Source organism: Sorghum bicolor, chromosome 9 (genome assembly GCF_000003195.3).
Source record: "Sorghum bicolor cultivar BTx623 chromosome 9, Sorghum_bicolor_NCBIv3, whole genome shotgun sequence".
Classification (NCBI taxonomy): domain Eukaryota; kingdom Viridiplantae; phylum Streptophyta; class Magnoliopsida; order Poales; family Poaceae; genus Sorghum; species Sorghum bicolor.
The window spans coordinates 45,615,395-45,629,575 of NC_012878.2; the positions used below are offsets into that span (position 1 = coordinate 45,615,395).

The 14,181-nt window shown below is 45.3% G+C and overlaps 2 protein-coding genes across 2 annotated transcripts; both read left to right on the top strand.

The window, feature by feature from the left end:
• LOC8062706 (vegetative cell wall protein gp1) lies at window positions 4,659-8,188 on the top strand. The gene is made up of 4 exons (XM_021448148.1): window positions 4,659-4,744; window positions 6,207-6,734; window positions 7,537-7,719; window positions 7,983-8,188. Exons 1-3 carry the CDS (start codon window positions 4,659-4,661, stop codon window positions 7,667-7,669), a joined length of 747 nt encoding a protein of 248 aa, XP_021303823.1. The 3' UTR covers window positions 7,670-7,719; window positions 7,983-8,188.
• LOC8062707 (NDR1/HIN1-like protein 1) lies at window positions 11,235-12,398 on the top strand. The gene has a single exon (XM_002439624.2). It carries the CDS (start codon window positions 11,354-11,356, stop codon window positions 12,164-12,166), a length of 813 nt encoding a protein of 270 aa, XP_002439669.2. The 5' UTR covers window positions 11,235-11,353; the 3' UTR covers window positions 12,167-12,398.

A 14,181-nucleotide genomic window follows, 5' to 3' on the forward strand; every position in this document is an offset into this window, starting at 1 on the left:
ACATATAACATATACTAGTGCATACATGGGCTACATAACTATTTAAGAGGCAAGCAAATATAGTTACATCTTCATGTCTATAGTTATATTTGTTACAACTAAAAATCTACGCTGGTACATGCAAAGCTATGAAAAAAAGACATAAGCAGATAAAGTCACTGGAACCAACATTAATGGTTTGACAATGTATGTTCCGTAATGTATCTACTAGACCAATGCCTGACATGTGGATCAACAAGTGTTGTTTTGTCAAGTGTTGTTTTGTCACCTATGCCTGCTTGTAGATTGTCGGCACAGTCCTAGACATGGAACCTTCCATATAAATAGAGAAGCATGCGCAGCTGAGTGTTGCCGGTGGACATGAACCAAGTAGGTAAACTACATGTAGGTAACAGTAGGTGCTGTCAGACACTGCACACCTCAGGTACGCCACCAATCCGTCAATAAGACACTCCATACACTACATGCACGACCCCCCACATCCTAATATATTGCTAGAAACACGCTACACCTGGTTGCACGCATGACTGCAATCACACAGGTTGTACCATATGTCCATTTGAGCATGCATGCATCCACCGTCCAACATTGTGATGTACTTTACATGCAGCATGCATACAAGCGTCATCCAAAACTATAGTGTACTTTGCATGTAAGAATTTACCATAGGAATTTACATCATTGCTCACTTTCCTTTTATGTAGCCTCAAGCAAGTGGATACATTGAACAGAGCAGATTGATCGGATGAGCATGGTTGGTAGGGTCATAAATACCTTCATGTCTCCACATCTAGGAGCACGCCACAACATAGGCTGTCCAGTACACCAAGTGGATACTATAGGACATAACGTTTCTTTTACACGCGCGTGTAGTTACTCTCATCTATATATCTCTAGATCTAAGGTGTATATGACCGGACGAAATGTATATAGACAAATTATATGATCATACTAGACCATCTAGAGTGATATGTATGTTAAGTATGTATGCATACATAGAGTATATGGTTATACTTATTGTATATAATATAGTAGTGACATTTTAGTAATATATTTTAAATATATTTTTTTTGAAAAATTTTCGCGTGGTAAGATCTAGAGTATCTTAATATGAGTATATAAACATACTCAAACCGATAAACAAGTATGAATACGTACACAATGTAGTTTATTGAAGATGAGAGTAACTACATTATATATATATATATATATATATATATATATATGTGTGTGTGTGTGTGTGTGTGTGTGTGTGTGTGTGTGTAGGTATAGGTTGTCTAGCACACCACTGATATTTACGGTGCAGCCTAGCTTCTCCACTATAGCAATGCCATCTATGTCCATTAAATAGCCATTATTGGGACTGCAGTGCAGACAGCTCGTGCATCCTATGAGGCCTTGTTTAGTTGGCAAAATTTTTGAATTTTAGGTACTATAGCACTTTTGTTTGTTTGTGGCAAATATTGTCCAATCATAGACTAATTAGGGTCAAAAGATTCATCTCGCGATTTACAGGCAAACTGTGTAATTAGTCTTTATTTTCGTCTAAATTTAATACTCCATACATGTGCCGCAAGATTCGATGTGACGGAAAATCTTGAAATTTTTTGGGAACTAAACAAGGCCTGAATCAAGCCTCCTCACTGGAGTGTAGAACAAATATTGTGTAGCATGCTAAATGCTGAGGGCATGGCAGCGTAGCTCATCAACCAGTTTTCCCAGCCATGTCCACTACACCATAGAGCCTGTAACTACATATGCCTCGATTGTCAAGGACTGCATCAACAAGCCTTGTGCACACACTGCCAAGTAGACCATGTATTCCACCGGACCCTACAGGTTCAAGAATTCGGCCTCTATAGACAATCCTGAGCATATGGACACTCCTAAGTAGCTGTTTAGTTGAATAACCACCAAACTCACTGTGCAGGTGCTGAAGAAATTAGCATGGAATAACGTGGTACATGTTTGAGACGTGTCGTCTTATTGACATAGACGACGTGAAACAGTATGTCTGCAATGGGTCTATGGTGGTTTACTTGAGGAAATGGCCTAGCAATAAAGGCTCCGAGTTTAGGCCCAAGCATCCGCACCTCAGAACGACTGCATGTGTTGGCGGCAAATAGAGAATAAAAAGTGCATACAAATTTTGTTCCATTAGGTGCAAAGATGTAGGTTGCTTCTTTTCTCTCTCTCCATAAAATAGCTAAGTCCTTAAACTTGGTAATCATTTCTTTAGATCATTATTGTCTAGGAAGCGACTACACCTCACACGACACAAGACGCTAGGCTGCCCAAGCACCCGTTGAGGCCTAATTAATGATGGCGCTGAATGTGGCTGCCCACTCAATAAGGTCGCAACACTTTGATGGATTTCATGCAAAGGGTGCCCAATACATGCGCCATTCTACTGAGCCCTACAGAGCAGGGGAGGAACCTATAAATTAGGACTAGCATGGACAAACCTATAGATTAGGACTAGCATAGACAACAACTACTGTAATTAGCTATGTGGCCTCGTGCCTACAAATGTTTGTAGTATATGTATGCCACAACTTAGCTGCTCTTTTAGGTAGGGACTGGGCTACTGCATAACATGGATTGTGCACGTGCACCACTAATATCCATGTGCTCAGCTTTTTCAGCGGGCAAGGGATCCGTGGGCAAGACCTATTTTTATTTCTAAGAATGGAATTAAGGATCCACATAATAGATGTTTATACCCATTGCTAATACTATGGCTCTGGATGTGCCGGCCTATTTTTTAAATGTAAAGTTACTAAATCCCTGAATGCCAATTTGTGCATGTAAATATATGATGTCCATCTATGTATCAGTGTTGTTAGTATTGGTCCTAGATGTGGGCATTTATTCTAAAATCGATTCCTCATGTTCCTGCATGTAAATACCTTTTAGTTATTTATCTGTGAACCTACCTATTTTTTTTCTCCCCTACGTTCCCCACTAGCTTCCTCCAGGAGAAGTTGAGTTCATCTTGCTCAAAATTCCTATAGCTGCCCAATGTGCCGATCAACGGTTGAGAACATTCGAAGCGGATTCTATCTGAAGTAGCTTCTCCTGCTTTATCTGGCTATTTAGCTGCTTCTTCTCGACTTCTCTAGCTTCTCATCTGAATCCGGCCAGACAAATATCTATTCGGGCTTCTGCTCCTTGTTTTCAGTGCAAAAGTATAGAGCTATGCATAAACTGGGGCTGCACCCTCATCGGGGAGTAAAGATCCAATTCTATGATGGACCTGGCCATTAATCTTAAACACATATGGACCAGGCCCCTTCTTGTTTACACTTGTGTCAATCTTAGCACCAAGTGATGTGAATGCAAACATAGAAATGTATGACCGAATAGATTTAATAAAATGCTTGGAAAGAACAACACTAATTGGATTCAATAGCCCATCAAGGAACAGAGGGGGTCTTTTTGAAAAGGCAAACTGACCTTGCCTCTCTTGCAGCAAAGATGGAAACGAATAGCGGCCGCATCACCTAGATATGACCTTCTCACATGTTCTTGATACCAAAACTGCGCACCACAATGCGGACACTCATGTACTGGAGGCCCGTAATAGGAAGTCTCAGTGGAAAGACAATCTACAGTCACAAGGCATCAGACAACCTAGGAATCTATTATCACTAACTAGTACATATGTTTGAATAGTAATCTCAGATTTGTAAGACATATAAGGCTCACCAATATTTCCTGCGTATATGGGATGGAAGCTTGCACGTTAACATAAGGGGAAAACCAGGCAACACTCAGGCACACACCCATACAATCGACAAGGTACACAACAAACCTTCTTGCTTTAGCTGTCTTTTAGACCTCCGACGCTGTTGCCTCTCACGTATTGTCCCCTCAACTATAGCTAGAGGTGGAGGGCAGGGAAGAGTCAAAGAGAGTATTGGCTAATTAGGAATAGGAACAACATAAACAAAAGGGAGAGGGTAAACAATCAAACACCTGGAACTGAAGCTACACTCTTCCCATGCTACCTCTTCGTTGGCCGACTAGACGAAGGTCCTTCCATGTGCCATCAATGTGTATGCCCGTACACATTCATTAAGAGCACCACAAAGATTACATGATGATAAAATAAAAGCTATAAAAGAAGAGGACCAACGCAAACAAAAGGAAAAGAAAATAAGGAAACAGGAGACGACCCATGCACTACAAACCAGCCACCAGGTCCATAATCAGCCATTTATTTAATAAAATCTTGTGTTTCAACTGTTTCATAGTACAAACCTAAGTTCATATGCACATGCTAGCTAAGTAATTTAAATACGCATGCACATGCTTAATAAGTGAACTCTATTGTTAATCATCACCAACCAGTGAATAGAGCCGTAATTAGTCATTAATTAAGTAGAATTTTGTGTTATAGTTGTTTTACAATACATACCTACTATATCGTGCTTCCTATGCAGTCTGATGTGCCCACGCCATTATGGGTTCCTGGAAAATGGCATGGCACTTGTGTTGGTGGCTTTAGCGTAGGAACAACAACACAAGCTACTGCAGGGAAAGGACACCTGCAAGCAATGGGAGGAGGGGATGCAAGGACGATAAGCAATGGGAGGAGGGGATGAAAGGACGATATGGACTATAGGGCGGACACTTGCAAATAACGGAAGGAGACGATGATACGGCAAGTAGCAGGCCACATGCTTATATCTGGACAACACATGCGTGCCTTTGCCACCACGGCGTGCAAGGACCTCATCAAGTTAGTGCACTACGGGAGAGGCAAAATTTCCCGAGTGTCGCAGGCTTCCCCGAGTGTCAAAAATCGGACACTCGGGAAAGCCATTCTTCCCCGAGTGTTGCCCTCGGGGAAGAGAGGCTTCCCCGAGTGCCGCAGTGTACTTGGCACTCGGGGAAGAGCGACACTCGGGGAAGACCCTCTTCCCCGAGCGCAACACTCGGAAAAGAGCCACACACAGGAAATAAAAGTGTTACTTGACGGCCAAACCCACCGGCGCTGTTACAACTAAAAATGAAAAAAAAATCTTCCCCGAGTGCCTTGCCTAACACTCGGGGAAGACGCCATTTCCCGAGTGCCAAGACATGGCTCTCGGGGAAGAGGTCGGCTTCCCCGAGTGTCGTGGGCTTAACACTCGCGGAAGGGTCTCTTCCCCGAGAGCCAAGGAAGACACTCGGGGAAGAATTTTTATTTTTTTCGTTTTTTTGGCCCATTTTTTTTCTGAGGTCTTACCACATTATTTAAAACTTCTTGTTCAATTTTGGAGAAATTTTAACTTTTTTTAGTATATTTCATTAGTTTTTTTCGTTTCGTTGATTTTTTTTCATACTTCAATTTTGAACTGCAGGTGCATGAAATAATAGAATTTTTTTATTCTAAAAATTATATTCATGATATTTGATGTATGTTGAGACCATATCTAGGAGTTCATATGAAATGTCGAGCACCTTGTTGTCGTAACATGATGAACAACATGTAGGAAAAGTATTTTTAAATTATATAAAATGCGAATAAAGTCCGAAAATCACGAAACTTGTCTGGGTGTCATGTTATTGTATATAGAGTCTATGGTAAAAAAATTGAGAAGGTTTCGAACAAGTTGCAATGTCGGATGCCTAAAACTCATATATCTCCACATGTGATCACTTGTGGAGATGTTTGAGTTTTAGGCATTCGATATCGTAACTTACTCGAAACTTTCTCAATTTTTTAGCATAGCCTCTACATTTGATAACACGACGCCCCGACAAGTTTCGTGTTTTTCGGAATTTGTTCGGATTTTATATAATTTTAAAACACTTTTTTCGCACACACCTTGTCATGTTACATCAAAAAGATGCTCGATATTTCATGCGAGTTCCTAGATACGGCCTCAACATACACCAAATATCACAAGTATAATTTTTTGAATGACAAAATTCAATTATTTTATGCACTTGCAGTTCAAATTTGAAATGTTCTATAAATTTAATGAAACAAAAAAATTAGCAAAATATAGTAAAAAAATTCAAAATTATCTCCAATTTAAATACAGAGTCTATAATAATGTATTAAGGCCAAAAAAAAATGAGCCAAAAGAACAATTATTTTACCAAATCTGTGGCACTCGATAAAAAAAAAAAAAAAAAAAAATTTCTTTCCCGAGTGCTCTATCTGGAGCACTCGGCGAAGACCCAACTGGCCAGGCCTAATTAGGCCCAACCAGCCCATCCCGCCCCCATCCCCAACCCTATTCCCCCGCGGCGCCCCACCCTGCCCCGCCCCAGCTGCGCCGCCGCCGCCGCCAAGCACCGCCCGCTCGCGCGCCTCCCTGCTGCAAGCGGCCGTCTCCCTCTGTCTCCAACGCCCTCCCTCGACCTCGGCGGCAAGCGGCCGGACCTCACTGCTGCCGTCTCCCTCCGTCTCCAACGCCCTCCCGCGACCCGCGCCGCCGTCTTCTCCGTCCACGGCGGATTCCTTCACTGTCCCTTCACCCGATTCCACTGCCTCCTCCCTGCAGCACAAGATCCGCCTGGATCCCCACCGACGTCGCCCGCGCCTCCCTCCACCCACTGCTCGACCGGCGCCGCTCCGTCCGGCCACGGCTCGCACGGCACCGTCAGCTGCCACCTCCGTCCGGCCACATCTCGCCCGGCACCGTCCGCTGCCCTGCCACCTCCCTCCGGCAACATCTCCCCTTGCACCGCCTTGTTGATCGGCATGTGAGCCGCCTCGGCTGCCTCCTCTCACTCAGGTATTGCAATTTTCTTCTTTTACTAGCAAATTGCAATAGATATTCTGATGCCGTAGATTGTGGTGTCTGGAATGTTGCAGTAGAAATAGGAGTACAAATATTGCAGTAGAATGTCAGAGGTGTAAAGGTCATTTCACATCCAGGACACACAATCTACCTGAAATAATAGGGACATCATATTCTCCAGATCGCGGCTTATCAGATAATCCTGCTCATTAGATACGCGAGTCTCAGAAGGGCCTAAAGCGAGGTTAGGATTCAAGAACACCCATTTGTTAAATCTCAGTGTGAAGGCCACAGCTGCTGGTTACATCCCCAGATCTGGAGCTGTTTCTTGTGTAAAATTCTTCAATCTAAATTATAGATTGAAACCAAGCTTGATTTGTTGCACGCTGATTTGTTGTCACATTATTTGGCCCTGTCTATTATCTCAACAGCCAGGTCGAAATGTGTGTGCTCTAGTTGAATGCAGGGCCAAGGGTGCTTTTCCCCCTTCCGTTGGTTTGGTTCTGAGCCTTGAAATCTCTCATGTCTCACCTAGAGGAAGAGCAAGCAATTGATGGACATTGGTAGCCAGTGAAGTCTAGCAGATCACACATAACATCGAAGTGTCGGTTTTTAGCGTTGGACTGAAACATCAAACTTATTTTTTTTATTGTTCCATTTACATTTTTCATTTCTCATGAGAGTTTTTAGCATCTGGTTCAAATAGTATGTGAGAGAACTTTTTTGGGCATTCATTTCACGTAGCATTGTGACCATATCCAACTGTATGGTGAAAATCCAATGTTTACTTTTGCAGCATAGGATATATTCTACTTTTCAGTTATACATACAGGAAGGGTCATCAGTTGCCAAAAATAAAGAGAGGAAAATGTTATCCCATGCCAAGGTTGTTGGTACAGCCTGTGATGTTTGTAAACCTGAAGATGTGAAGAAATTAGTGAAGTTTTCTATTAATGAGCCTGGCTCAGTTGACATTTGGGTAGGTAATTTGTTACTGTTTTCTAGCTTAAATCTTTATCTTATTTGGACTTTGGTCTACCTTTTGTTTCCACTAAACTGAATAGCTAGTCAAAGCTGGATTATACTGAACATGGACTACAAAGTTTATAATCTTTACATCAGTTGTGATATTCAGTTGTGTCCGTTTTTTATGTTTGTATCATTGATCAGATGATCTGCCTTAACCATGCTATCTTATTTCCTTCTTTTTAATTTATTCTGATCTATTTCATGTTGTTACAGACCGTCACTGGGATCGCAAGCTAGGGCGTCCCAACCCTCGCTGGCATCACACACTGGACCGTCGTCGTGAGCCGCCTTCTGAGTCGTTTTTATGTATTGAACTTGTGAACTTGGAATAATGTGTACTTTTGAACGTGTGATTTGTAATATATTGTGGATTTCATACAAATTTGGTCGTTTGTGATATATAAATGTGGTTTGTGATATATTACCGTTGATTTGTGGTTTATATATATATATATATATATATATATATATATATATATATATATATATATATATATATATATATATATATATATATTCACATGGAAAAGCAAAAAACAAAAAAAAAGATTTTCAGAGTGGCTTCCCCGAGTGTATGGGCTGCAGCACTCGGGGAAGATGGTGGCTTCCCCGAGTGTATGGGCTGCAGCACTCGGGGAAGATGGTGTCTTCCCGAGTGCCTGGGCTGTGGCTCTCGGGGAAGACACCATCTTCCCCGAGTGTCTGGGCTGCGGCTCTCGGGGAAGAGGGTTTCTTCCCCGAGTGTTGCACTCGGGGAAGAATTTTTTTTTTTAAAAAGAAGGAAACGACGCCGGCTGGTCACCAACGGCGTCAATTCTTCTCCGAGTGATAGCACAGCTCTCGGAAAAGCCTTCCCCGAGTGCAAGATTTTTGGCTCTCGGGGAAGACGTCTTTCCCGTGAAGAGATACCCCGGGCAGTCTTTCCTGAGTGTTGCACTCGGGGAAGGCTTCTCCGAGTGCATCTGGGCCTTCCCCGAGTGCATTTGGCACTAGGGGAAGCCAGCGCCTCCCGTAGTGGTGGGGCCCAACCTAGACAACATGTGCATGCACGCTCAGATGAGTGTGTGAGTACAAATGTTGATGCATGTTTCTCGAAGAGGGGGTCAGTCTTCATGCACTGATAGCAAAGAGGCGAACCAGTAGATGGCACAAATTACTCTTAGCCTATACGGTCCACAAGTTTTTTTACCAAAGCCACATAAGAATCACCATGCATGGTGTAAAAGATGTACAACCTAACCTCCAACAAAATATAAAAGAGCACTATTAGGTATATAGGGTGTACAAATGGTGACAACATATAGAATTTTTATATAGCCTAGGGAACACCTGCGCAGGGAAATGTACCAGATTGTCTTTACATTGTCTTTAGGTACATGTAACTTCTGAAGAATAGGTGATGTAAATCTGTGGTGATCAGTAATTGTAAATCGTTCGTGTTGAATAGTAAATTCTGTGCACATAAAGCTATGGTTTCGGACAGGACTATTACCATGGTGCAGATGCTCACAGTAAATTCAGACGGTAAGAGCAGCTATAATTTTTACGTAGCCTACAGAGCACACGTGCACGCATGCAAATCTAGCACATTGGCTAAAGGCGATCTGCATTCTTGCTAACCAACATTTTTTTGTGTGACAATAAACAAGTCCTTGCTATTGTCTCACCTGAGTTTACTTTCCTCCATGCAAAAATTCGGCAGCGGTATAATCTCCTACACATAAAAGGAAAAATAGGAACGATGTAAATCCCCATGGTAAATTCTTATATGCAAAGGACACCAATAGTTGCTTGTATGCATGCTGCATATAAAGTACATCCAAAGTTTTGGATGGTGCTCATCCACTTTTCCATCTGCTCCATTCAATGCATCCACTTGCTTGAGGCTACGTAAAAGGAAAAGGAGCAATGATATAAATTCTCTTGGTAAATTCCTACACGCAAACGACACATATAGTTTTGGACGACGCTGCATGTATGCTGCATGCAAAATGCACCTATAGTTTTAGATGGTGGCTGTATGCATGCTCATTCAATTTTCCTCCTGCTCCATTCAATGCACCCACTTGCTTGAGGCTAACCATGATATGCACAGAGGTACTACTTCATGTGGGTCATGGAAATACCACTTCATCAGGGTCGTGCAACAAGTGAAGGACTCTACTTCATGTGGGTCATGGAGATACCACTTCATATGGGTCCAAGGAGCAAGTGAAGGACTCTAATCTATCCTTCCATAAGTATGACACTGCTTATCTGTCTAGCTTAAAAGATACTTTTGTATAAGTTAATAGCTCTTCATGTGCTGACCCCACAATTAACAGATTCAGGCATCAGTCGCTTTGGGTGTTCGGACATCAGACCCTGGAGAAGCAAGTTCCATCAGGAGCTTGATGTGAATGACGGCGGATAAACGACGAAGAACACAAAATCAAAAACACAGCGGAGACACAAGATTTAACGTGGAAAACCCCTCCAATGCGAAGGGGAAAAACCACGGGCGTCAGCCAGCAAACACTCCTCACTATTATCAAGAGTCGGGTTACAACGCCGTGCGGCGGCTTACAAGATCATATCTTCAGTGGAACCCTAATTTAGGTATATGTACCATACCAAGCCTCCGGCGACGGGCCTCCGCTTCGCTCCGGCAGAAATCGGCCTTTGTAATGTGCAATTAAATTTGGAACATATATATTCAACAGAGCTTACCAAGAAGCTAAGAAACAAGCAAGAGGAGAGCTTGAGGCAACCAGAGAGGCGCTGAGGGGAGCTCAATCCACCATTGCCAACAATGAGGAGGAGCTTGAGGCAACTGGCCGAGCCAGGTTGACGATGGCGCAGGTGTTCCAGCTAGAGGCGCAGTCTGCAGTCGCCGCCATCAACACTGCCTCGCCCTGCGCTTGAGTGCACTCTATGTAACAGCTTTGTAGTGTATATATCCTGCTGCTAGTTTGCAATGGTAGTGTCCATTTCCATGTTGCGGCATTTCTTGGCTTCTTCTGTGAGCACCCTACGAGTCTTCCTACTGTGTCCTGCAGGTCACTCTACATGCTCCTCTGAACAAAAAAACAGCTACATATAGTTTGACTACACAACCTTTGGAGCACTTGAAAGATGTCTGAATTATGAATTTGTGCCCTCGGTTGAATCATTCGCTGGAACAAAGAAATTCGAATTGATCCATGGGCCGTGAAGTATATAGTTTAATTCACACAGAATCACAGTTATATCCTATATTCCCATGGAGTCAAATTAAAAATCACCACATGATCCACAGGTGACTACGGTTTTTCTGCTGTATCTGTTCATTTTCATTTCAGTGGATGGGAAGCTGAACACAGCTGGAGCAGTGCATGGATCCAAACAAAGATTGCCGACCCAGCTCCAAGATTTCGCGGCAAGCGGTGCCTACATACCCTGACGGCTGACGGGCGCGCATGCATGCCGATAAGGGAGCGCACGTCACTCTCTCTCCCTTTCAAAGCCGACTCTTGCCCACACCTTCCACAGTCTGTAGTGTACTCTGTACATACACCACTTGCCCCGAGAGCTCAGAGGTTGTCAAGCCTACGCAAGTGCAGAAGATGGCCGAGCACCACCACCTCCCGCCGGAGCACCCCGACCACCACCACCACAAAGGCGGGAGGAAGGGGGTCTACGCCGACGACGTCAAGCCCGGCTCGCGCGGCCGCTCCCGGTACAGCTACTACTACGGCGGATACGGGGACGGCGGCGGCGGTGGCGCCGTCCGTGCCCTCTGCTTCGCCGTCCTCGTCCTCCTCCTCGCCGTCGGGATCACCCTGCTGGTGCTCTACGTCGTGTACCGCCCGTCCCACCCCACCTTCGCCGTCACCTCGGCCGCCGTCCTAGACCTGTACAACGCCACCGCCAGCACCAACAACAACGCCGCCGCCGCAGGCGCGGCGCCCGCGGCGCTGCTGGCCGCGTCGTTCCAGTTCACGCTGGTCCTCGGCAACCCGAGAGGTCGGTCGGCGGCGCGGTACGACCGGCTGGAGGCGTACGTGGCGTACCACGGGGAGGCCCTGACGGCGCCCACGCCGATGCCCCCGCTGGCGCAGGACGCCGGCACCGCCGTGGCGACGGCGCCCGTGCTGGGAGCAGGCGTCGGGGGCCCGCCCGTGCCCGTGTCGCCCGACGCCGCGGCGGCGCTGGCCACGGACGTGGCCAACGCCGTGCTGCCGCTCCGCGTGGTGCTGCTCGGCCGCGTCCGGTTCGTGCACGGGCCGTTCCACAGAGGGTGGCACTCGCTCTACGCCCGCTGCGACGTCCTCCTCGGCGTACGCAAGATCGGGGGGACCGGCGCCGCCACCGGTGGTGGTGGTGGTGTGCCCCAGGCGCCGATTCTTGGCGACCCCAACTGCAACGTCGACATGTGAATATGTGATCGATCGGATCATCACCTCCTCATCTCGTGTCGTGTGGACGTCTAAGAGCAGAATATATACATACTATAGCAAATCTACCTACGTGCAGATGCGTGAATGTCTCCGTCGTTGCGTATGTGATCTGTATATGCAAAAACAAAATTACATGTACACGCTAGAAACAAATAAGGAGTTTGTAATGTAATGCTTTGATAGCAGTGGTGCTTTGTTGGTCGTGAAATAACAGCAATGGTGTTCAGCTATGTCCGCAGCTTGAGCGGCACTCTGCCGCCGATGTTGGCCAAGAGCAGACGGTGGTTTTTGGAGCTTTCTTTCCCTCCGCTTCCGTGGGAATGTGCGAGTGTCTCCGAGCCGTGCCGGCGCCCGGAGAGAATAAACAGCGGCAGGTGCGCGGCCCACGGTGGAATCGTGTTCAGGCTGGCCGATGGCCCAACCCGGGCACCCATGAAAGAGATTATAAAGGCCCAGCAAACTATCAAGGCCACTCTGCAGCCTGAGCAATTTTTTTAAAAAACAAATTATTAGCAGGAGCAGTGACATATATCATTTAAATAGGAAAGTAAATTGGAGTTTATATTCAAGATCTATGAGCCTCACAATTTAGCATGCAGTACAGAAAGCTAAACTAGTGGAAGCAGCACGTGCATTTTGAGCACTGCAACTTACGGTCGCGCAATGTTGCAAATTGAGCACGTGCATTTTTTTCTTTGAAACGAATGAAGCATGAGAGCTGTAGACTATTTTAAAAAATAGATGAAAGTTGATTGGACAAAAATAAACAGGTACAACTCCAGTTGGTTGGATTGGGACACCAACGTGCACTCAAACCCTGAGTCCCTGACTCAAAGAAGAAAAAAACTACTTGGTCGGTCGGAATAGGACGTTGACACAAGCCGCTACTCGAACAACGCACGCTTCACTGCCACCAAACCACCATGAAACTGGCACTACACTGCACCGCCACCCTTAAAAGACAAAGCCGTCAAGATGAAAATACCTTCGTCACTGTTTGCGCCGTTGCGGAGTAGCCAACTGCTAAGCAAGGCTAGCCGCTCTATTATGCTACAAGTCGAGTAGCCCTTCTAAAATTAGATCTCCTTGCACGGTCTCTTAAGATGTTGTCCCACACTGGAGTAGCCACTGTAAAGTAGAGCTACCCGCCGCAAGCCGCTGCAAGCTACCAAACTAATGCGGGAGAGGTGCCTCAGGCGCACACCAAGCCGACCCCACCCATCGAGATCCACACGCACACCACAGCTTCTAGTAGCCTAGTTGTCTCGTCGAAGTTAGAAGTGCCACACATGCCTTTCGGCTATTGGTCAGAAGCCTCCTTGCTGAAACAGTCGTAGCTGAGCGGGATCGCTTGCTGCCACACCATGCAGGTCACCTTGTCAACACAAGTCTGTTGGCTGCCACTCCCATGTTAGCCTCTTCGCTAACTCTGTGGGCGTCTCCTACACTAGCATCCTCGCCAACTTCCTGGTCACAACTCACCAAACTACCAAACAGATGTGAAACATTTCATTTGTTGAGCCAAGTGCTTTCTTTCGGACCATCTTCCGCCACAGTGGGCACCAGAAACTTGAATCTTCAGCTAGGCCTCTAGCTTGCTCACCACGATGGTGGCGGCCAGCACAAACTGGCAAGCATGAGCTTCTAAGGAGAAACCCAATGCCATCAGCGCCTAACCACAAGGTTAAAGTTTTACACCTAGAAAGAGCACGCCACGCAAAGGAGAGAAGACCGATCAATGGATGCTTCCATGGAAGAAAACGACGTATGTTGATATTTCTAATATGATTACAAATAAGAAATTCAAACCATATCTTAGTAAAGAAATATTCAGGACATCTCTTAGCATTGCTTAAGTCAGGTTGTCATCCCCAACACAATACCAAAAGATGTGGGTGTACTTATGACCATGGCACTATAGAAAATGAATGAAGGTTATCGGCAAGCGCACAGATAAAATACACCCGTTAAAGCATTTCACCCAGGAAAGTTCC

Coding starts and splice junctions, on each gene's coding strand:
- LOC8062707 (XM_002439624.2), top strand. CDS start 11,354: ATGGCCGAGCACCACCACCTCCCGCCGGAGCACCCCGACCACCACCAC.
- LOC8062706 (XM_021448148.1), top strand. CDS start 4,659: ATGATACGGCAAGTAGCAGGCCACATGCTTATATCTGGACAACACATG. Junction 4,745..6,206: donor GCGTGCAAGGACCTCATCAA/GTTAGTGCACTA, acceptor AGGCCCAACCAG/CCCATCCCGCCCCCATCCCC. Junction 6,735..7,536: donor GGCTGCCTCCTCTCACTCAG/GTATTGCAATTT, acceptor TTACTTTTGCAG/CATAGGATATATTCTACTTT.